Source organism: Bos mutus, chromosome 22 (assembly GCF_027580195.1).
Source record: "Bos mutus isolate GX-2022 chromosome 22, NWIPB_WYAK_1.1, whole genome shotgun sequence".
Lineage (NCBI taxonomy): Eukaryota > Metazoa > Chordata > Mammalia > Artiodactyla > Bovidae > Bos > Bos mutus.
The window spans coordinates 11187089-11212347 of record NC_091638.1 but is presented as its reverse complement, the minus strand read 5'-3'; the positions used below and the strand labels follow the sequence as shown (position 1 = coordinate 11212347).

Here is a 25259-nt window from a genome sequence, read left to right as displayed (position 1 = left end):
CATTAAAAATGTCTAAGAAAGTCAAAGAATCCAGGTCCTTAATGGTGGTGCTGTGGGCTTTTTAAAAATTTTTTTGTTTTTCATTTCCTTGGAGCTCTCCTTTCTTTTATTCCATCAGCCTTTCAAGTAAAAACAAAAGACTTCTTAATCTGCACAACTGCTCCAGATTCACTTCCTTCAGGTGATCACACACTCTGACTGCTAAGCCACACTGATCCCATCTTGTTCCAGGGCTTGATCCAGTCTCGGAACTAAGCCAGCAAGTCGACCTCCGTTTGTCAGAGAAATGGCAGGGACGGCTGCCAGTGGCCAGGGTTTTCCTGCCTCTCCTCCATCATCCGAAGCTAGCAAAGGCAGCTCCCTGCCTTTTGGAAGCCTGAACCTTTGTAAAACTCAGCATGCTAATCTCACCACTCATCCTGTCTCCGATTCCACAGTAAGGAGCATGAGCCCTCAACATCTGGCTGGTGCTGCAAGCTCAAGGGAGAGCCTCCAAAGACCCACTACTTTTTTTCCTAACTACACAAAATGTTTCGAAAGGGCCAGGCTACCCACTGCATGTCCACAAGACCCACCACCTGTCCTGCCTGTGGCCCAGTGAGGTTTCAGTATGGTCCAGGGACATTTGGATAAAGGATGCTTAGAGTCAAATATTATTTTTCTGAGAGCTGGAGGTTGCACTGAATTGGGAAAATAATGGTAAGAAGAGCAGAGGGGGAACCTCAGGGAAAAGGGCATCTAGCCCGTGGACCCGCTGCCTGTAAACCCAGCCAGCTGGCACTTCAGGAAGGAACTCCAGAACAGCCCCTGGTTGCCCATGATCCCACAATCCCACTCCAGTTAGGATGGCTATGTGGAACCCTGACTTGGTCTTGTGTGTTACCTATTTCTCCCGGAACGTGTTTGCCGTGGAAGCTAAAGCAGGCGGTGACGTTGAGGCAGTTCACAGGCTGCTGGCCGTCATGACACTGAGGCGCCGTGATGTTGATGGAGGCGGGGAGGAAGATGGAGACATCCACTGTGATGACGGGTCTCGCCCTACAGGTCAGGAGGAACCAAAGGATAACTAAGCCAACAGGACAAATCCTAGGGCTTCAGCCCAGCATCTGAGTAAAGTATGAAACAGCCTGAGTGACAGAAAATGGCCAGGGTGCTCTGTGAATCCTATTCTCTGGTGTCTCAGCTTATTTCCCAATAAAGAACAGTTATCTTCCCAATAATAAAGGCCAGCTAGGTGTTAATAAAACACATCTGGTTGAAGCCATAAATGAACCACCAGATGTTGGGAGATTATTTTAAAATTTTACCAATTAACTTTTGATTTCCATTTTATTAGGAAGATAGGAACAGATTTAAAAGGTATCCCTACAGGGGGATGCCATGACTCAAGAAACAGATGCACAAGCAGGAATTCCCCAACACATTTACTGCCATTACTGCCATGAACTGCAAAGTCCCATCCAGAAATCTTCCCTCTTCGTTTACTCCCATCAATTAATTAAGCACTTTTTCCAAAAGACCTTGATGAATGGGGTCCCAGCTGGTAACAGCAAAGCATTTCAGAGCTGAAGAAATCACCCTTCCTAATAACTGGACCAAGTGAAACACAATAAACATGCACACTCCTATCACCGACAAGGACCACCCTCCAGTGCTTGATGGATGGACGACATCATTGCTGGCCTTCCGGGGACTCCCCAGGGGCCCCCTATTAGAAGCAGGGAGTGAATCACACCATTCTGCTCTGGTTGCAAACATCTGCTGAGGGAAGATTCACCTAAACTGTGGCTTAACCTTCTCCCCTCCAGGCCTCACAAAGAGACCCTTTTACCCCCAAGGAGCCCCAGCCTTCACGCCGCTGGGGTGATATAACAAGATTAAGGGGCTTTAGCAGCTTGAGAACAATGACCTCACTTGTGTTCAATGATCCGGCAAAGAGCACCCAGGGGGACAAGACAGATGGGAGCCAGGACCAACACCAACTTGGAGAAAAGAAAGCATTAAGGAAAACCTCGAAGAAGAAAGCAAGCAAGGAACTTCGTGGCCCAGATGGAGTTAGGGGATTTCACTACTGCCAGCACTGCCTTGAGATGCGGCTTAAGAGAACAATTGTGACAAGAAGAAAGGAATTACGGGCAGACCCAGCTGCAAGTCTAACGAAGTCAGACAACGGCAGTCCCTGGAAATCCAATATCTGCTTTCCAACTTCCTTCTGGGTTCATCCTTAGAAGATGCTCAAGTGTTCCTTAGCACCCCAGCACTTGGATTTCTTCCTTCTCTGTGTCCACACCTCACCTCACCTACTAACTAAGGCCACTGTCCATGTCCAAATTCATCCCATCAGCCTACAGGCCCTCCAAGGGCTGGGATCCTGCTGAATTCATCCTGATATTGCCTAGTGAGTAGGTGTTCAAAAACTCTTGTTAAATAAACTCATTTACAAAACAGAGTCACAGACATAGAAAACAAACTTATGGTTACCAGGGGATAAGAGGGTAAAAAGACAAATTGGGAGATTGAAATTGACACAAACATACTACTATATAAAAAAACAGATAACTACTAAGGACTTAACTACATTGCACAGGGAAATTTTACTCAGTACTCTGTAATGAGTTATATGGGAAAAAAATTTTAAAAAGAGTAGATAAATGTATATGTATCACTGATTCACTTTGCTGTATTCCTGAAACTAACATAACATTGTGAATCAACTATATTCCAATAAAAATTTAAAACAACAACCACTCTTGTTAAATGAAATCTCTCTAGTCCAAGGAATCGAAAACTACAGGAAGGGCCAAAGTTTCATCAAACAGACAGGGGCACCAGCAGAGCCAGAGTCCACTCTGTGAGACTTCACCTGCCTAGCACATGTCCTGCCAGGCCACTGTGCAGAAGCGGCCCAGCCCTCCCACTATCCCAGGGCCCCTCATTGGGGGAAATGCCTGCTTCCTCCTCCCGGGATAGAGCCTGGCAGAGGAAGGTGAGGTGAGCAGGAAGCAGAAGTGAGCAGTACAGACAAAAGGACTTCGATGAGGGTTGTTAAAAGAAAAAAAAAAAAAAACAGAATCCTTTGAAATGACAGGCTGAGACCTTCACAAGCACCTCTCCCTCCAACATCCGTCAGATCAGTTCCCCCAAACCTTTTTGTTTCAACTCCAAGTATTGTTTCAGGACCAGGAAAAGCCCAGAAATCTTTCATAAGCCTCTCTGATCACTTCCTCAGACCTTCTATGGCATAACACCAGGAGCCTGTCACCCTAACACCGGACCTGCCCTCTTGAGCTAATCCCAGAGAACAAACTTCCTGAGGCCAGAGTTGGGCCAGCCCACACCCTGGTGGGGGCGGGAGACTGGGTTTCACGGGCTGAGATGAAAGCAGAGGGGCACCCAAGGGCAACGCTGCAAATGCATGGAGACTGTAAAAGAAGCTGGTGGCTGCAATGCTTTTTTTTTAATTGAAGTATAGTTGATTTACGTTAGGTTGGTTTCAGGGATAGTGATTCAGTTAAATATATATACATATGTGTCTATTCTTTTTCAGCTTCTTTTCCCTTATAGATTATTATAAGATATTGACTAGAGTTCCCAGTGCTACACAGTAGGTCTTCATTGTTTTCTATTTCATATCTACCAGTGTGTATATGTTAACCCCAAACTCCTAATTTATCCCTTCCCCCACCTTTCCCCGTTGGTAATTATAAGTTTGTTTTCTATTTCTGTTTTGTAAATAAATTCATTTGTATCATTTTACAGCTTCCACGTATAAGTGATATCATATAAGATTTGTCTTTTTCTATCTGGGTATGATCTGAGTCTGATCACTGAGTATGATCATCTCTGCTGCTACTGCTAAGTCGCTTCAGTCATGTCTGACTCTGTGCGACCCCATAGACGGCAGTCCACCAGGCTCCTCCGTCCCTGGGATTCTCCAGGCAAGAACACTGGAGTGGGTTGCCATTTCCTTCTCCAATGCATGAAAATGAAAAGTGAAAAGTGAAGGTGAAGTCGCTCAGTCGTGTCCAACCTTCAGCGACCCTATGGACTGCAGTCTTCCAGGCTCCTCTGTCAGTGGGATTTTCCAGGCAAGAGTACTGGAGTGGGGTGCCATTGCCTTCTCCGATGATCATCTCTAGGTCCATCCTTATTGTGGTAAATGGCATTACTTCACTCATTCCTATAGTTGAGTAATATGCCATAATGTGTGTGTACACACTCCACATCATTAATCCATAGAATACTTCTTTCTGATGGTTCTCAGTTTAAATTCTGATATCTAATTTGATAATGGTATTTCACTTCCAGGTAGATAATAAACCCAGTCAGGACACCCTGGGACATGATGTTACTCCAGTGACCCTGGCCTTTTGTAGAGTCAGTGCTGCCTGCATGGCAGAGACAGGAGGAGAGATAAAGAGCCTACACCCTTGGTGAAGGTGTTAGACCACTAACCATACCCGACGTAATCCATTACTCCAGGGAGCTAATTCACGTCTTAAAGTGAAAGTCACTCAGTCGTGTCCGGCTCTTTGCCACCTCGTAGACTATACAGTCCGTGGAATTCTCCAGGCCAGAATACTGGAGTGGGTAGCCTTTCCTTCTCCAGAGGATCTTCCCAACCCAGGGATCGAACTCAGGACTCTTGCATTGCAGGCAGATTCATTACCAGCTGAACCACAAGGGAGGCCCAATTCACATCGACCTAGTTGAAAACCAACCTCAGAAAGGTTTCTCTTAACTGCAGCCCAAAGCGTTCCTAACCTACACGGCTCTTGACTCTCCCCCTTAGAGCAGAACAGGCATGCTGTGTATGGTGTGTGTGTGTGTGTGGTGTGTATGTGATGTGTGTGGTGTGTTTAAGTGTAGGTGTGTGTGTGTGTGTGTGTATGGTGTGTGTGTGTGTGTGTGTGTGGTACATGCACGCACAGGCATGGTTTCCTAGCTCTCCTCCATTTTCTGGTCTAAGACCCTAAGGTGACTCCAAGTCTATCCCTACGTTCCTGTCAGCAAAGTCATGCCTGGGGTGCCCCCTTAGCTTCATCAGCCAGAGTTTCCAGACTTTCGGCTCACTGCTGCTCAGCCACATGCAGCACCTTATCGAAGGGTGCCAACCTGCCCGGTCCCCTGGACTCCCTGGGCGATCCTTCCTGCCTGCTCCTCCCTCTCTGAGGGGCCCCACTTCGTCTCTGGAAGCTTCCCTGCTCATCCTGAGCCCCTCACACTCCTGGAAAAGACCTGAGGTGGTCACCCTCATCCACATCGCAAACTGAATCCTACACTGAGCCCAGTCCCCACCCACAGTCCAGACACCAGACACTCCCTTCCTCACCTCCCTAGTCCCTCCTCCGCCTCCCCTCCTCCCTTCCACCTCTTCAACCTCTCCAGGCCCCGAGAAAGGAAGGGGGTCAGGGTGAGGTTCAGACAGATGAGGGTGAAGCTGAGGGTCACTTTGGTCCCGCCCTCCAAACACCCGCTCTGAACCACTGCCATTCCCACTTCCCCCTCTGCAGTCAAGCTTCTGGAAAGAAGGTAAGGTACTGTTTTCCTGCTTCTCCTCCTCTCACCCACCCATGGCCATCTGGTTTCGGCCACTGACTTCTGCAGACTTGCCACAGCAAGGGCGCCACTGCCCTCTTACCGCCAGCTGCAACCCCACTCGGACCTCACCCTCCCCTGACTCTGCTGAACGTGGCACGCACACCCTCTGACAGGCAACCCTGCTCTGTTGTCCTCACGGCATTTAACACAACCTAGAATCGCCTCCTTTTTTAAACTGATAAAACCTCCAGGTCATTTGGTTTCCTCACCCCTAGAATGAGGCTCCTAATCACCATATCTCTGTCATGCAGTTGTTAAGACTAAAGGTTAAAATGCAGGGGAATCCCTGGTGGTCCAGTTGTTAGTACTTCACACTCTCACTGCCAAGGACACGGGTTCGATCCCTAGTTGAAGAACTAAAATCCCAGAAGCCGAGAAAGTGTGGCCAAAAATGAAATTTTTAAAAGAAGAGTTCAAATATATTCTTCCAAAAACAGACGAACAATTGCAGTCTATTCAGTCAATGGAACACCACTCAGTACCAGGAAAAAACACTGCACAGCACACAATACAGCTGAGTCTCAAAAACATCACACCAAGTGCAAAAAGCCAGAAACCAAAGGGTGCATACGCTCTAGCTCCATTTATATGAAATTCTAGAACTGATCCAGGGGGACAGAAATCAGAAGAGCAGTCGTCTGTCAGGAGAGGGGTATGACTAGAGAGAGGCAAGAGGACACTTCTTGGAGTGACAGAAATGCTCTTCATCTGGATGGGGTAGAAGTCACACGGGTGTGCACACTGGGCAAGACTCATCAAGCACCTGCCTAAATTGTATGCAGATTATACCGCAACGCGCAAAACAACAAGAGCGAGGAGTTACTACACAGCAGGGCTTAGACAGTGCCTGGCACAGGTAGGCGCTTATCAAACAACAGCTGTCTTATTATTAACTGTGTTGGTTGCTCTCCACAGTACAGCCAGGGCTTCCCTAGTGGCTCAGTGGCAGAGAGTCTGCCTGCCAGTGCAGGAGGCATAGGTTCGATCCAAAAAGATCAAACCAGTCAATCTTAAAGGAAACCAACCCTGAATACTCATTGGAAGGACTGATGCTGAAGCTGAAGCTCCAATACTTTCGGTCACCTGATGCAAACAGTCAACTCACTGGAAAAGACCCGGATGCTGGGAAAGATTGAGGGCAAGAGGAGAAGGTGGCAACAGAGGATGAGATGGTTGGATGGCATCACTGATTCACAGGGAAGCCTGGTGTGCTGCAGTCTATGGGATCGTGAAGAGTTAGACACGACTTGGACACTGAACAACAATGAAGTACACCCAAACCTGACGCCCAGCTGCATCTCAGCAGGTCAATGCACAGGGGCAGATGAATGAGGGAATGGGTTACCGTGAGCTCCGGACCCCCAGGCACCCCTGCCATGGTTGTCTCGGCCGTCACGGACCTCCTCGTCCGCGCCGGTGATCCCGGCTCTGGTCCTAAAGTCTGCTCTCTCCAAATGCTCCCAGCTGTTCTCCTCTGTGGACTCTACATCCGTGCCTGTTAGAGTTCATCCACCTCATCCGATTCTACCCTCCATGCCAGGCTAGGGTCTGGGGTCTCCCATCCATGGGTAACTGCCTTGCTTTACATTTACACCTACGTGTGAGGACATCCCTGGAGAGCGTTGTCCCTCACAAAAGAGGAAGACGACAAGCCCCTCTGGGTTGGAGCTCACAGCTGCAAGCTTATAAAATACAAGGATGATGAAAAAGCAGAACCCATAAGATATGCCTTAAGCCAGAAGCTCCTGGTTTGGGGAGGGCCTGGTTTCCACTAACAGTAGCCGGGGAATGTGTTTTATTCAAGGGGAATCCTGAGAAGCCAGAGCACACTGTGCGTGAGAGTGAGCAGAAGGACTTTGTGAGGCCACCAGCTGGAGCTTTGGTCTCTCAAGTCCAACCACAACCATCTGTAGCCATGAAAGCTGTTCCACCTGAGAAAACACCAATACAGAGAATGGGGTGATAAAGGAGAAATCCAACCCTATGGAAAGTAAAGGATCCATCCCCCTGGAGGAGGAAATGGCAATCCACTCCAGTATTCTTGCCTGGAGAATCCCATGGACAGAAGAGCCCAGCCTGCTCCAAGGGTCACAAAGAATAAGACATGACTGAGCAGAAGCATAAAATTGAACACTTAAACCAGGCACTGTTCTAGCTCACTGAGCTCTCATAAAAACTTAGGATATTCAGTGAGGTGAGCACTGCCGCCTTTTTAACAGGTGACCATCCTGAAACAGAGGTTACCAGCCTTGCTCAGGAAACTCATCTCGTAAGGGCAGAGTTAGGGCTGAACCCAGGCCTCCTGGCCCCAGAGTTTCCACTCTCAACCTCAAGACTATTCTGCCTCTTCAACAATGTAATATTTGGGGGAGGGGGGAATGCCATATTAAATTTATTCATTTCTTTCCAACCTGATTGGCCATCTTAAATTAACTCTCAGGAATTAAAGAAGGAAAGAATGAAAAAGAAAAAACTTGAAAGCTAAAGGCCCTTAAGGCTAGGTATCTGATAAGAAAATATAATCCAGTCTCTGTTTAGACCATTCTTAGAGTAGTTATCATCTTTTCTAAATCTTTAGAATATGTATTATCTTTACTGCTCACATAGCACCTATTACATACTGTATTATATTGATGATGTTTTGTGATGTATTTATGGCTTGGTCTAACTAATCCCCTTGATTCAGAATGCCTTAAATATTATGTTTCCCCACAATTTTCTGCCCATTGCAGTGCTCAAAAAAGAAGTAGTGGATTTTAAAAGTAGCAAAATCTCTGGAGTAACAGAGTCACTTCTGGCTCAGGAACTTTACACTCAATCTTGAAAATGTAAATTATCCATGGATTTTCTGAAAGATAGTTCTGGCTACTGCCAATTTGACAAAGCCTGCAAATAGGCTTTGTGGGTAAGTGTGCGCAAGGCAAGTAACTTGAACAACTTGATGTTTTTCATCACCTAGAGTTAACTGGTTCCCTTAGAAGTTCCTAAGCCCCTGTCTGAGGTGGTCCCTCCTTCCAGAGGAGGCTGTGTAGCCCTGAGGTAGAGACTCAAGAGAAAGGCCCTGCTGAATGAGAGGAATCCAGGGTGTGGAACTCCATGGCCTCTGGGATCCCTTCCAGCTCTAAGATCCTACTAGCCTATTTTAGAAAGTTCTGCAATCAGGTTGTTAACAAAACCTAAGAGTTGGCTCCCACTCCAAAGTGTAATTCTGCCTCCTCTGACTCATACAGACAGAAATACTTGGAGAGGGTTCGTGGGTGGGACGGCAGCCTACTGGCCTTTGCAGGAGGGATCCAGACGGCATGGGCTTCACAGTGAACTCAAGTCCCTCACCCTCTGCTGTCAGCAAAGAGTGAGGGGGCAGGAGGCTCCCAGTCCCTGGGGAGCTGGGGACCAGGAGGTGGGGAAGTGGAGATGAAGGCTGTAGGTAGGGATGAACAGATGGGACAGGGCAGTGTCATGGCACCCCCGGGAAATGACAGCTTGTGTACAGCACATCCACGGAAAGGGCTGTTCACGGAAAAAGGCAGAAACCTCTGCCTAGAAGCTCCAAGGATGCTATCCTTTACGTGTAAGCCACTCAAGGCCCACCAGCTGGAAACCCTGGGATACAGGATAACAAGAATAGGGAAACAAAGGTAGCATTCACAATTACCGAGCACCTCCACATGCAAGGAACAGGGCAGAGTGATTGCTGACGGATGATAAATAAATCCCCTGCACCGCCCCCCACCCCACCCAATTCCATCCCTCGCCCACAGAGAACCGAGAGGAAAGAGGGAAGCATCTCACCTTAGGAGAACCACACTGTCCGACATGAAGGCTCCAACAGTTACATCTGAAAACCACAAGTTTACAGATTTAGAATCTTCCTGAAGCCCATCTCACCCACCCGCTGTCGAGGTGCTCCAACGTGATGGAGGCCAGTCTCGAGGTCAGGGGCTTGCAATGGCTTTGCAGGAGCTAGAGCCACACTGTCGTGTATGGTGGCCCATCACCAGGTGTGGCGGCTGAGACCCCAAAGGGTTCTGGTCTGCACTGAGACGTACATGTAAAACAGAAACTGATTTCAAAGACTTGGCACTAAAAAATATTAACTATTTCACTCATAAAAAATGTTTGTATCGATTGTATGCTGACATGATAATATGTTGATGCTGCTAAGCTGCTAAGTCACTTCAGTTGTGTCCGACTTTGTGCGACCCCATAGATGGCAGCCCACCAGGCCCCGCCATCCCTGGGATTCTCCAGGCAAGAACACTGGAGTGGGTTGCCACTGCCTTCTTCAATGCAGGAAATTGAAAAGTGAAAGTGAAGTCGATCAGTCCTGTCCGACCCTCAGCAACCCAGTGGACTGCAGCCTTCCAGGCTCCTCCATCCATGGGATTTTCCAGGCAAGAGTACTGGAGTGGGGTGCCAATATGTTGATACATGGGGCTAAATAAAACATTATTAAAATTAACTTCATCTGTTTCTTTTTATATCATTTTTTATGTGGCTACTAGAATGATTTAAATTACATAAGTGGCTCACATTATTTCTTTTGGACATTAGGGATTCAGAGGGGGGACACTTGGAATCAAATGACTCCTGGAAGAAGCTCTAGGTTCTGCAGAACATGAGAACTGTCTCCAATCCACCCCTCACTCTACGTGACCACAGAGACTCTCTGTGTCCTTGTCTGCACAATGGAGATAATGATCCCAAATGTCTTCTTCCAAAGCTGACAGCATTTCACAATATTTAAATCAGAGCACATTTATTACATACTTGCTCAATATAATAGTTATTAAACTCATTAAATCAGACATGAAAATAAGAAAACTCATGAAAATACTTGGCCAACTATAAATCAAGACAAGTGTTAGTTGGTAATGTTTATTCCTAAATAATTTTAATTTAGGAACTGTTCATTTATGCAACAGTTCTCTGCCTTTTCTCCCCTCAAGTATAATAAAACCCTTCAGCCCTGCTCCCCATGACCACTTACAAAACCAAGCATCTTAACCCAAAAGCGTCTGAATCCCTCCATCTACAAATGCCCTCAATTAGGAAAAACAAAGAGTGTATCCATGGACTGCAGGACTGCTAAAATCCCTGCCCTTGGGTGTGCATGTTAATTTTGCTATTTTCTAACAGTCTTTTTTTAATTGCCTGGATATTTGAACATAAAAGAATCTGATGCACTTGCCATTTCTCTTATGAAAAACTGCAAGGTAAGAAATCCACGTGTGTTGTGAAGTGTGACCACACCTGCTCACTGTGCAAATATAGAGGAGCAGCCTGAGCCCTCATTCGCACTACAATGTGGTCTCTGGCACCCTAAGTTCTCTGAGGCTCAGCATCCTTGTCTGTAAAAGGGGGAGACACCTGTATCTCTAACTACCTATGGGGGTAACTTTATAATGCACATCGCACAGGGAAGCAATGGACAGTACTGCTAAACCAATGGACAGTATTGTTTAGGGACAGCCACAAATTGCCCAGAATAAGAACTGCTTTCTCAAACGTAAAGACTTAGGATGGTCTACAGGGAAAAGTGAAGAAGTGAAAGTGAAAGGCGCTCAGTCGTGTCTGACCCTTTGAGACCCCAGGACTATACAGTCCATGGAATTCTCCAGGCCAGAATACTGGAGTGGATAGCCTTTCCCTTCTCCAGGGGATCTTTCCAACCCAGAGATCAAACTCAGGTCTCCTGCATTGCAGGTGGATTCTTTACCAAGTAAGCTATGAGGGAAACAGACCTCAAAACTGACCCTTTTTTCTGTTCCCACTCCTTCTGGCTCTGCAGATTTACAAGGATGATCAAAACTCCTGTCTATGGGAAACTCTGAAATTCAGTACCCTGTACAGAACTTCATCCATTTCCACAGATCCTTCTGAGGCATTTTAAATGGAAAGAAACATTTTCTCAAGCTAGCACGATGACCTACAGTTTCAGGGACTTTTTTTCTGAATTCCACGATGATTTGGGATTTTTTCACGTCTTCTCTTTGCTTCCTCACCCTGCCTACTTCATCCCCTTCAAACAGCAAAGGGTCCACTATTCCATTGCCCAGTCAATTTCACCTAAACCAGATATGACTGAGGACTGGGGTTTGAAATCGTACGTTTTAACTCAATTAGCCTCAACCACCACAAGGCATTAATTAACCCTGAAGACAAGCCAGCCAGCCTTGAATGGCAAAGGTCTGTTTTCTGTGTCAGGTAAAGAACATGGTTTTCTTCCTGCTCCAAGTGTTTCTTTCAATACTTGTCTTGTGTGTGTGTTTGGGGGGTGGGGGTGGGGGTTGCTCCTTCTCCCCTGTCAAGAGGAAGACACCTCAAAATATGCTCAAATATTACGGAAAACATGAGGTTTCACTCCTTATATTCTAAATGTGGAGAGGGCTTTTTGTCTTCATGAGAAAGACTTGCTGCCACGGAAATCACTACAAAAATCCACCCTCCTGGTGCTTAAACCCTTCAGAGCAGATCATTTTAAAACTGAAAAAAAAAATTAATTTTAACACTACTTTCATCTTAAAAAGCAAACACCAAGCAAAACACCCTGTTGTACTTGTGTGAATTTTTCTAAGCCTAAATAGATGTGACCACACTTACCAGACTGGTTATCTTGGCTTATCTCATGTGTCTTTCAAGAAAAATAGCTTACCAGGATAACTATTTCCATCCATGTCAATGCCTCCCGATATGGACTGACCAAACATCCGCAGCACCGGACTTATCTTCCGCCCCGACAGCTTCTGCAACAGATAATAGGGAGCTTGAGCCACCAGAAGGAGCACGGTCACAAATGAGAACCCGTGACTGTTTTAGCCCAGCTTCTCTCGGTCACTTGGTCTTGAAGTTGGTCAAAGAAAAAAAAAAATTGTTGTCTGAATTTGATCGGGGGCTTTAGCAGGCAGTTGAAGACCTCACACTCCTTTATTAGTACTTGCCTGAGTCAAATGTCACCATTTACAACTTTTTCTCAGCTCGGTGCTAGTGAACAAACTGCCTAGGTGAATGTGTTAGTGTTTTGACGTATTGAATGAAGCTCCAAATGGATTAAGGTCAACTGCCGTTTCTACAGGAAGTTCTGTTTTGTTTTTATACAGGTCTAGCTGGCTGGAATCCTCAGAACCCATTCTCCTCACATCTCTCTACCTAAACATGTACTAAACATGGAACACTCCTAAGGTATACACGCGAGCCCAGTCCCAACACATCCACCTAGAAAAGACGACCACGTGGAAACCACCTCTCCATCAAGCCAACCAGAGGATGTGCAGGCTCCTGAGAATCACAGGCAGGATGAAACAGCTCTACCTAGTACATCTAAAATTCCATGGTCCCGAATCTTTTGTAAACTGAAGGAAATTCGGAAAAAAAAAAAAAAATCAGCTGAAGCTGCCCTGAAAGGCAGCCTTCAACCAACCATTCAGCACTGACAGCTCTTCTGCCAGCAGGCCATAGCAGCATCTGTACTTATCTCTTCTTCGTCGTCAAGCCCAACCTGTGCTAACACAGCACGTGCTGTACTGGTTCAAGAATATTTATTGTACACCCAGCCTTTGTCATACACCCACACTCGTGTGGCACAGCTCCACACAAAGATGCCGAACTTTTCGAATCACGAAAGTGCCATGTTCTGGGATCTGACCTGTTACTTCTTCCCTTTCTCTAAACAGTCTCCCTGGTGAGGCTTCCCTCCCAAGGCCCTCATTGTGGATGGTAAGAGAAATGCTTTGTATTCATGCCACACAGCAGCCTTCATGTCAAACCCAGGTATATACATACCCAGGGCTCACGTGGGACTTTCTTGCCTGCAAAGAAGTCACAAGTATGGTGGGGGTGAGGGTTTCTAAAGGACCTACATATGAGATAGCAGGGACTTCCCCAGCAGCCAATAATTGCAAATAACCCTCCTCCTGCCACCTCAGTGAAACCATCCAACAGGAAGCGTGCAAGCCTTAAAGTAAAAATCACAGCACTGCAGGAAACACTGAAGAAAAATATCTCGCTAACAGACAGAGCCCTACGTTCCCCTGTGGCTCTGTCTAAACAAACATGGATGTGCGTCTGTGTGTTTCCTAAAAGCCACATTTTGAAGTGGAGCATCTTGCTCTGAGGTCCAAAGATGTGAGCAGCAGCTTGCCCTGAGTTTGCATTTCTGAGATATGCTGTGGCTGGGACAAGCGGGGAAGAGTGAAGGGGTGGTCCTTTTGGGGGTGGCGATGCAGGCTTAAGTTATCCCACAGACATCTGCAGGCCATTATGCCATAAAGCCAGGAAGATAAGTCCGCTTGGTGCTAATAACTCTAAATGAAAACCAGGAGCCTTGGGAAACCTCCGCTTCATCAGCTTTACATGCGGTGTCCTGATGGCAGGACAGAGATCACAGGGGCTGCGGGGACATGCCCGGGGGGCTCTCAAGTTGAGAAAGGCACGGGAGGATCTTAAAATCAACACTTTTCATGGTAAACTCAAGGAAGAGGAATGAGTTACAGAGTAATATGGAAGAACTTCAGACCCTGATCTCACAATGTATCCAGCAGAAATAATACCAATCTGGGCCAAAGAAAAGCAATCCCCTTGCCCAGACTTGTTTCTGATTTCCTCCTCTAGTTCACCCACACAATGCCCGCTCTGTCCAAGCCTGGGCCCTGGACAATCTGGCATTAAAGGATTTTTTTTTCTTCTTTTAAAATCATGAAACTTATCACATATACATTAGGAGCTTGGAAACGTGTAATCACTGGTTGCTCCTTTTCTTTTTTTTTTTTAAAGAGCCCCAAACCACTTCTCTTTGTTAGAGCTAACGAGCCAGGCTGCGTGCTGACAAAGGCAGGACGGATCCAGCTGCTGATCCCTGCTTCCTATAAAGACAATCCGCGCTGACCACAAAATGTATACTTCAGTTGTCTGCAGGGATCCCTCCCAGCAACACCACAAAACACAGGAGGGCCGCAGGAGGAGGGGAAGCGGGGTCTCTCAACTTGTAATCGCCTCTCTGTGCAATTAGCTTCCCAGGTCCGGCAACAAGCTTCCAGGAGGAAGCGTGGAGAGTGACCTCGATGGCTGCCCAAGGATGCCTACTCCCTGGATGACTTTCAGCTTGTGACAGTGGGAACAGAGCCCCCTGACCCACAGCAGAGCAGCCCCTGGGGACGGATGTGGCCCCCACATTTCCCCCGGAGCCCTCTGCCTCCTGCTGCATCGGCTGAATCCCCTAGGAGTTTATTCCCACTATTACTCATTTCTCACCCTAATCATTGCTGGCTCAGACGGTAAAGCATCTGCCTGCAACGCAGGAGACCCTGGTTCGATCCCTGGGTCAGGAAGATCCCCTGGAGAAGGAAATGGCAACCCACTCCAGTATGCTTGCCTGGAAAATTCCATGGACAGAGGAGCCTGGTACGCTACAGTCCATGGGGTCACAAAGACTCGGACTTACTTGTTTCTAATGCACGGAGCATGGTCCATGTAGATGAAGGCCCCTCGGAGTAAATATGCCTCCCAGCAAAATAAGCTTCCCTAATTCTGTTTTCCAACGGAGCTCCCCTCAGTGTTCCTTTTTCTGATGTGGAGTTGAGGGTAGTGGTTGCAATAAAAGGGTTGGGAGTTAAACTGGCAAAGTCTCAGTGGCCAAGTTGCTACTTCCTAGCTGGTGACGATGGGCAGGTCAATTCCCCTCCCTGGGCTAGAGTCACCTCATATAGGAAAGGTGGATGACAAAGGTGCCCATGTCACACGGCTGTGATGAGGACTGAAGGTAAGACAGCAGAGCAGACAATCAGGAAGCGTCCCTGCTCTCACCAGCACCTCCCTCGGCACCTGCCTCCTGCTGGAATCACAGAACCAAGCAGGGGGCCCAGAAGAGGGAACCTGGGCTCAACTGGCAGCCAACCAACCAGCCCTTGACCCTCAATCAGCTGACTCTTATCTGCTGCAGGAAGCACAATTAGGAATGTATACACTGAACTTAACATGTAGGTACTACCCCTTAAAATCAACTTGTAAAGTCTTTTCCTACCTAGAGACTTCCATACATGGACAGGTTTCAATACTTCCTATTTCATTGTATAGAACACTTTATAAGAAGAGGACTCAGTTCAGAGTTTGGTTTCCTTCCTGATATTCAAGATATGAGGCAAGTTTCTTGGTGACGAGAAGTGTCAGCTTGAGTAGAAGAGGGCGAGACAGTAATAAACGTTCAGTAAATCAGTATGGGCTGATTGGAAGTTTCTTGACGTGCACTCAGTCCCTTTCTGTTGCTGACTCGCTAGAAGAACCCAGGCCTGTGCCACTCCACACACAGACATCCACAAACATCCTGATCATGCTTCTGTCCAGAAAGGGACTTCCTTTTTTCCCAGGAGCTAGGCTTGACACGATCAGCAAGATTGAACTTCAAGCAAAAAAAACAGAACTCACCACTTCCACGTTCCCAAGTCCAGGGGAACGAGGCCAGGGCTTTGACAGTTTTAATACCAGTTTTGTGACAACAGCCCCATGAACAGCTTTCAGGTCCCTCCTCCACAGACCATTGTCATTCTAAGTCATATTTTACAGGATAATCCGTTGGCTCAGCATAGATGGTTGACAAAACAGTAACCAGAAAAGGCAAGCCTCCTCTTATTCCATAAACCACTCTAACTCTGGCTAAGAATTTGGATATTATCTTCTATAGGCAGAATGCCTCCCTAGATATGAGCAAATGTGGGAGTCTATAAATATGTTCAGATTTAAGAAGCAGTATCAGTGGTTTGCATCCTTCACTGGAGGGGCTGAAGAAGAAGGCAGGAACAATGTTGGATGTTGTGTGCATCTGTAGAATGAATGTATGAACAGCGACCAAGACATTCTCACGCCAATTACCATGGAATACTGAGGGACCATCCCCCTGGCATCACCGTGATAGATGTACACTGCTCCCGAAAAGTCATCCTCCTTGGGTGCGCCAATGGCCACATCTGGGGGAAGAAAAGCAGTTCTGGGTTAGAAAAACCATGTGGAATAATGTTAGAATGGATTCTCTAATTCCCACAGGATGCCTAGAGAGTTCTTGATTGTTACTTGTTCAGGCATTAAACTAAGCACACGATCTCTTAGCAGCAGAAAGAAAAAAAGTAGAAAGAAAATTATAGAAGTTGAGAAGAGTTTAGTACCAGAAAAATTTCTACCTCATCTTCACAGGATAAATTATTAACTTGTGCAATAAAAGAATGTGAATATCAACCACCCACCCTAATGTCTGTCCATCAGAGAAGACAGTTCCATAGACAATGGTTACTGCATAGCTGAGAAAGTCAACTCTATCCTTGGGTAAAGGAATTATATAAAACGGTATTCATTTTATAAAAAAAAAAAAAGAACAAAAAAACTCTGTGTTACTCTCACAAACTGACAACTCCTGGGACAAGGCTGAGATCTTTCTCCCTTTCTTCAATTTGCTTCTAACAAAAGTCATGTGCCTGTAGACGGGAAGTCAAGGGTGAGGGGCATCACCCACCCAACCTCAAGCAGAGGTCCCCAATATCTGAATGGAGCCCTCTACGGCCAGTGGAATTATGGATTCAAAGGAGCCTGGATGCCCGGCCTGAGGCCCATCTTCCACCTTCCACCTCAGCCCTCCCCACCAGTGACGTGGCCGCCACCAGTCCTGGTGTCTGAACCCGGCACATACAGCGATGGGAGGACGTACTGAACAGACCAAAACAAAACTTCAGGCCAAACAGAACCAGAGGTCGTGCATACACACCTCCACCCCTCCCAAAACTCACACCTTCAGTCAGTCCAGCACGCTCTCAGAGCATCGTGGAGCATCAGAAGCTCAGAAGCAAGAAAGGTTTGTGGCGAGAGGAAGCTGGTTCAGACTTGGCTGCCACAGAAGCCCCTATGCACTGAGCTGACGAGGAGGGATTTCACAGAAGCAAAACTCCATCAGAGTCAGGGCTTAGCCCTGTGTCTACATGGAAAACATGGTCTCACAGGTATTTTCTGCCTCGAGTGCGTGGACAGGCCTTCCCTCGGGCGGGTAGGCCTGGAGCGCCCACACCAGGGCAAGTAAGAGGACCGAAGCCAGCTCACTGACCTGGGAACCCATCATCATCCAGGTCGCCCAGGCTGGCGATGCTCTCCCCAAAGTGTGCATTGTAGGCACCGTCTCCGCTCAGGGTCAGCTGCTCCTCCAGGACTCCCTGGGAAACAGGATGGAGGGAAAACGGAAAACAAAACAAAAACAAACCGAACAACCAAAAAAAGAATGAAAAAACAGAGCTGGGAATGCTGCCCTCCCCCGTCGCACACCCATGGACAGGAAACACCTGGGCAGAATCCCAGGAACCCAACCGTCCCCCCGACCCACGGGCGAAAGGAGCCCCTTCCACGTGGGCACCATCGGGGTCTCTGATCACTTGAGACACATTTTAGAGGGAAGGAGACACACTGTTGGCCAGTGACTAAACCTCTCCCTGTCCTAACACTCTCTACCAACCTATTTACCTGCCTACCTGCCTGTCCTCACGGTCTCCTCTCCCCACAGTATCCCCAAAGTTGTTTTAAAGGAATACATATTTTCATTTCTGATCTCCAGTGCCTTTGCTACAAATTTATAAAGCTGTTTTGCAGGATGCATGTATTAGTGATCTTGACAGAGGGACTTGTGGTTCAGAAAAACTTACAGCCAGTAGTTCTTGGTTAAGGGGTGAAAGCGGTGGTAACAGGACACAAAACCATGCCCATTTTCATATCTGGTTTGTGTTTCTTGAGCAAACACCAACCAACGGAGGGCAGGGTCAGTGGTGATGGTGGCAGTCAGGGCCACACCCACTCTGCCCCCAAATCGTTGACATGTGACCATCAGCGTGTTAACACACAATCTAACGTTTTGAGGCACAAGAACGTCTAACCCTGCTCCTGCATAGAGGCACTCAGAGCCACGGTACACCCACAAGCCATCCCAAAGCTTTCGTTATGACTAAATCTTTTTTTCCATTATATACAAACACCTTTCAAAAAATAAATATGTGATGATTTCTTAAGCCAGTGAAACCCCCACCCCACAACACAATGCGCTGATTTCCTCCCATCAGCATGGTAAAGAGGAGAAACACTGATTCCTGGCATGTACCAGGCGCTGTATCTTCCCATCCTCATTTAAATCACACAGTGACTGTATATGGAAGACCTTATGACTCTGCTCACTTCATAGATGAGCAAACTGAGCCGCTGATTTCAAGCTATTTGTCCCCATCACACAGGCTATGTGTGTAAGTGGGAACACCAACATTCAAGAGCAAGTCACCATTTTTTCCCACTGCTCCACACTGCCTGAAACCTTTCATCACATAGGATGAAGTTCAACAGAAATAAGCATACCCTGGTACTCTGGTAATCCCAAGGCATTAAGAAACATTGGTTGACCATAGGTTGTGTGGGTGCCATGTGCCTGCAGAAGGTCTGGGCAGTGATCCTGCTCATAGATCCCATGCCCTGGGGCTGTTGGGCTGGCCACCTTATGGTCTGACAAGTTCACACCCGTGCAAACACTGAGTCAGTCTCCTGCAAACACGGTGGCCGGCAGCCACTGAATGCTGACTGCTCTCATCTCCATAATGACTACCTCCCTTCTCCCCTTCCTGCCCCGTCTCCCTTCCTGGAAGGTCAGTATAGAAGCAGGTGCCATTGCAACAGGTACCAGGAGGCATCTCCCCAAAGAGCTTGCAAACATCCAGGAAAGTCCAAGGCTCTAACATCCCCTGGCTCCTCTCTAAATCACTTCCCTTTCTTTCTGGCATCTGCCCACCTAGCTATAGCTAAATACCACCACCCCCTCCCAATGAGGATTACTTAACTAACTTAACATCTTAGTCACAGCTTATAAGTACACTTTTACTAACTTTTTTGATTATGAAAGAATTACATTCTCACTATTTGTATAAAGATAAAACTAAATATCTACCCAAGCATCACCACCCAGAGAGATCTGTTACTAACTTTATGTATTTTGTATATTTTTAAAGGTTGATTGTATATGCGGTTTTTATCCTGCTTTGCCACTGATTATCTCGTAAGCATTTTCTCAAGTTAGCGAAAAGGCTGGTGGTCACAGGATTTGTTCATTGAACCATTTCCCTCGTGTTGAATACTCTTTCTTCTAGATCCTGAAAAGATTCTGCTTTCTCTTTGGTTTCTTGCTCCCACGGGTACACTGTAGTCCCTCAGCTTCTGCCCCCACCCAGCCTCCCCTGTGCTGCAGAGACATCTTTCTGACCCACCCATGTTCTTTTCCCAGTTCTGCAGATTAAGGGACGTCGTGACTACAGCCTGTCCCCACCTAAGCCCCCCTCCAAGTCCCACCATGCTGAACTGTGGTCCCACTGCCTGACACCTCAATCTACGTGGCCCAGCTCCCAGCCCACTCCCACCTGTCTGTCTAACTCCTATTCTTCTTCAAGGTTCCTTCCAGCCATCATGTCCCCTGAGAAGGTTTCTCTGTGTACATACTCCCACGGAGGTGGCATAACCTAGAGATGAGACATGCTAACCCCAAAGTCAGTTTGCCTACGTTTCAAATCTCAGCCCCACTGCTTTTTACCTGTGTGATTTGGGGCAGGTGACTTAACCTATCTGAGCCTCAGTTTTTCACCTGAAAAATGGGGACCCCGTGATACCATGTGCATATGTCATTGAGATCATTCACAGGAAGCAAGAGAAACAGCTCCTGGTACACGAGGAGCACTCAGTGCTAGCATCTGGATATTTCTGGGTCCCTGTATGTCTGCAGTCATCACACTGCATATAACTTGCCATAGATGAAACACGGAGCTTTCTGAAGGTAGGAAGCAGGTCTGTTCACCTCCTCTGGGTGATGGGTCTCAGTCACTACTCCTCAGGCCAATGTCTCTTTCCCTCACCCCATCCACACGTTGCCCAGCTCTGTACTCACATTTCCTTTGTTGATGTAGACGGTGACCTGCCCTTCGTCCCTGATCTCAGAAAACATGGGGGCCCCCACCAACAGGTCGGAGAGGCCGTCAGTGTTCAGGTCAACTGCGCATAAGGAGGAGCCGAAGTAAGAGCCCATCTGCAACCAAGTCGAGTTGCGACAAAGCGTTCAGTGTCCGCCCTCACACACGGGGCCCCCACCTCGCTCCAGCCCCTCAGCCTGACAAGCATCTGCTCCTGAGCCCCACAGAGGCTGCACCAGTTGTGCTGCCCGGGAAGCAAGAACGCCCGGGCAACAGTGGATCCCAACCCCTCCCGGCAGCCGTGTGGGGACCCCAGTCAATGGGAGACCCATGCCACCGACTTGGAGCCCCACGAAAGGGGAAACAAATGAACCAATCCCTGGAGCACGAGGCTCTGCTTTTACAAATGCAAGCTAAGCCTGCAGACATAGGTAATAGCCATAATAAAAGTGCCTCATATATCAGACATTTGACAAGGCCAAGCAAGTTAGGAATATGGAATTTCACAACAGAAGGCAGGCATGAAAATAAACTGTTACATGAGAAACAGATTACGCTCACCCAGTCCTGGGCAGAACTGAAGACTGGCTAGGAAGGTGTGAGCTGAAGTAACAGAAGAACGTACAACTCATAAGATTATGTGATGAATGAGGGAATACAGCCAGGTTATACTGGCTTAACCATAGCTCTATCCAGTACCTGTTATTTATTTATTTTTTTACCATTTTTTAAATCGAGGTATAGTTGACATACAGTGTTTAGTTTCAGGTGGACCGCAAAGTGACTCAGTGATGGATTATTCAGATTCTTTCCCATTACAGGGCATTACAAGACACTGAATACAGTTCCCTGTGCTGTATATACCGCAGGTCCTTGTCGATTATCTATTTGATATATAGTGGTGTGCATATGTTAATCTCAAACTCCTAATTTACCCCCCTCCGCCTCCCCCTCCGGGAACCGTAAGTTTGTTTTCTAAGTCTGTGAGTCTGTTTCTACTTTGTAAATAAGTTCATTTGCATCACTTCTTTTAGACTCCACCTATACATGATATAATGCGATATCTGTCTTTCTCTGACTCAGGACCTGTTATTTTAAATCAGGGGTCTCAAACGCAAAAGCCGATGGGATCCAGACAGGTGATATAATAGGAGTAAAGAGAAAAGCAAATGACAGCACAGGCATGCTGGCCGGTGACAAGTGACGCTCAGCCCATTTGTCTAAGAAACAACAGAGAGTGGTGGGGACCGCGGCAGATCAGTCCCTGGGCCCAGTGAAAGGAGCACCTTCCACCCAGGGGAAGTCAACTCCTGACTGACCCAGAAAAGGCCACCTGTCTCATCCTTTAAGAGAAACTGAAGCTCTAAAATTTTATTTGAATTGCCTATTTTTAAAATGCTGACAACTAATTCATATTAAAAAATAATAAATAAACATACCATGCAGACCAAATGAAAATTTTTGTAGGCTGTGTCCTTTCCAAGGGCTGTGACCTCTGTTTTTAATTAAAAAAAAAAAAAAAGCTATCCTTTTAAAATAAATGTTTTCAAGTAAAAGGGCTCTGGTTTTACAGACATGAACAAGCATTTTCTTTTGCTGTTTTTTGGCAGTTAACCCAGGGGAGTTTGAGAGAGGTGGAGGGTACTTTGGTCCATTTCCTGCAACTCGGCCTGGGACAGGACTCAGAAGTCCCTCCTCAGTCACGTGTCAATGCCACTTCCACCCACTCCCACTCGCCCCTTCCCAAGGGAGAAGAGCATGGGGAAGTTTCAGAATCATGGAGGTGGGGGCAGAAACCAGCTGATGGTCACCAATTCAGTGGCCTTGCCAATATCCCTATCTTGACTTTCATAAGAGAAACCGCTAAGACCCAGGCAAGGCCATGAAGACCGAAGTTCCTGGCTGTTCTCTCTGGCTGAGTCCCAGGGGAACTATTTGTTTCATTCCAATGGACTATTTAACTTGGCATCTTCATCAGTGTTCAATCAGAAATCCCCGTACGTGAAGTTTCCTATCTAAGTTTTGACATATAAACACTTCACATGCTCAGTTAACACAATAAAACTTGGATAGGGCAATGACACGCTTTGGGGTGCGTGTTCCCAGATCAGAGCTCTCCCAACAACCTGGAAATGTGGGGATACACGTGGTGCTAGTGGTAAGGAACCCGCCTGCCGATGCAGCAGACGTAAGAGACGCAGGTGCAATCCCCGGATGGGGAAGATCCCCTGGAGAAGAGCATGGCAATCCACACCTGTATTCTTGTCTGGACAATTCCATGGACAGAGGAGCCCAACGGGCTACAGTCCATGGGCTCACAAAGAGTCGGACACAACTTCAGTGACTGAGCGTGCACGCACATGTCTCTACTAGCAACAGAACTGCACGTGTACTGGTGATTTCGTACGTGCACCTGACAAAGGATGCCAACCAGTGAAGACCACAACCCTTTGGGGTTTTGTCTCTCGTACGGTGAGGCCAGGAGACAGGACTCTGACCAGATTCTGGTCACACAAAAGCAGAAGTGCACTGGGGGTTTCCTGAGTCAGAACCTTCCTTTAAGTGTGGCTCCAGACACAGGGGTAAAGCAAAGACATCCTTTGAAAGTCTGGGGTCATGTCCTTTCCCGCTGTAATAATGGAGAAGTCAGAGGGACAAGAATTTCTCATTTCTTTTGACAAAAGCAGAATAAGACATCTAAAGGGAGTAATGGTCTATTTCAAAATCAGCAAGATGATGACGGGGGTAAAGCTGGAAGATGGTGAAACAAGAGGGCACAATGAAGGACGGATGCCACCACAATTCAAGGAGAGGGCGAGAAGAGCCTGGAAGAAAATGAACAGCAGCTCTGAAGCTGGGAGGGGAGACAGCTGGCCCTTGGTCCCCTCCTCAGGAAGCCCCGCTGTGTCAGAATGAGGACACTCGAGCTGATCTGCAGGCTGGTCTGTGCTGGAACCCAAATCATCACATCCTCAGGAAGATTCCCTGTCATGCCACCACTCTCAAATCTGCTCCCCAAAACCTGCCCACAACTCAGGCAGAGATGGGCGGCCATGACAGCTATCATGCAAACCAGGAGGGTTCTGAGAAAGAGAAAGGGCACAATTATGGACGGCTGGTTCCACCAGGACGACCAGCATCAGCTGGGTCTGTCCTGGGCGCAGGCAGCGGAGGTGGGGACACAGGGAGCAGAGGGGAGGCACAGTGACCGCTGAATCTGAAGACACTCTAAAAATGGGGTGACAGGGGGTTCAAGGCCCACAATTCACTTTAAAGAGTCCTTAAAAGATAGTAGTTATGTAAGGTGACAGACGTGCAAACAAATCTCAATGTGATCATCATTTCACAATATATATGTGTATCAAGTCATGCTGTACACCTTTAAAGTGTTATATATCAATTACATTCAATAAAGCTGGGGCAGGGTATGGGGGGAGAAGGAATCCTTAATTTCATGCTTTCAAGCCCAGCATACTGGAAGGGGAGGAAAGGGAGGGAGGGTTTTCCACAGGAAAACTCACCCACTGATTTTTTTTGGAGAAAGAACTAAAATGTTAGGCTACATTTACCCCTACTTGCTCTTTGGAACTCTTTTTCTCAGAAACGGCATGGGGGTTATTTCTTTTCTAACTTTAGAGGTGCTTGGAAATCCTTTTTTTTTTTTTGCAGAATCACTCACAGACTTTTTCCAGTGTTGTTGCTTTGGGGTTTTGGAAATGTTAAAATAACACAGGCCAGCATAGTTCCCGGGGGAAGGCAGCGCTGCTCTCAGGGAAAAGCTCGCAGAACTGGGTCGGGTGATGTACGTTTTATTGAAAAGGTTATGACAGTTATATACTAAGAATACACATGAAGGCTGTTAAAACTGCAAATAAAAAAAAAAAGCTCTACTTGTGAGTGGGACTTTTGGAACTCAGAATGTGATTCCCCAGCAGAACAATACACGATGGTGCCAGGCTGGCAGGAGGCAGGTGTGACACGGCAGGACCGGAACTGGGGCGCGCGGCCCACCCAGGAAGGAAACAATCATTTTCCACGCGCCGCCCCCCACCCCCGACTTTTCTTAGGGTAATGATAGGAATGTCAAAGGGTGATTCTACCTATCTCCTCGAATCTCCCTCCCAAGTCCCAGGTATTCTGTGCTTCTTCCTGGAGCTCACTAAGGCCTCCACCAAGACAAGCCTCCAAATCACCCCCTTCACTCCCTGCCTGAACTTGCCTCCTCTTAGTGCAGCCGGTCTCACCAAACAATCCTGCCAGCCGAAGCCAGGCTAAGGTGTGCACCACTGATAAGCCCATGAAAAATGGTACTTGTTGATCAAAGGAATATCTACCTGGCTTAATTTCAGAACATGGTACAATATAATGGAAACTTACTGGAAATGGGGAGGGAATTAGCAAGAGGGTAAGGATAACATGATGACACAGGCAGATAAACCTTGCCAGAACTAATTTCAGGGCAGCCTTCCCCAGCTATTTCTATTTCAAAGTCCTAAAAGGAACCGGGTGATCTTTGTTTGGTTTTTGTGGGGCAACGGTCCCTATGGCAATGAGGGCAGAGGGCTCGGGATGTGAGAAGGAGGGGCAGCTTTGGGTTGATGAGATAAGGGAGAGGGAGAACCACTTGTGTGCAGGCCTCCTCTGAAGATAATCGGTCATATATCTGTACTCAACAATGCCTGATCTTTCTGGAGTTGGGAG

At 47.2% G+C, this 25259-nt stretch overlaps 1 protein-coding gene across 1 annotated transcript in view; it reads right to left on the bottom strand.

Moving 5' to 3' along the window:
• ITGA9 (integrin subunit alpha 9) overlaps positions 1-25259 on the bottom strand; it is a 366537-nt gene that overhangs the window by 281403 nt on the left and 59875 nt on the right. The window contains 6 exon segments of the mRNA XM_070360514.1: positions 884-1038; positions 9394-9439; positions 12257-12347; positions 16465-16559; positions 17681-17786; positions 20537-20674. Coding sequence (XP_070216615.1) covers positions 884-1038; positions 9394-9439; positions 12257-12347; positions 16465-16559; positions 17681-17786; positions 20537-20674 — 631 coding nt within the window.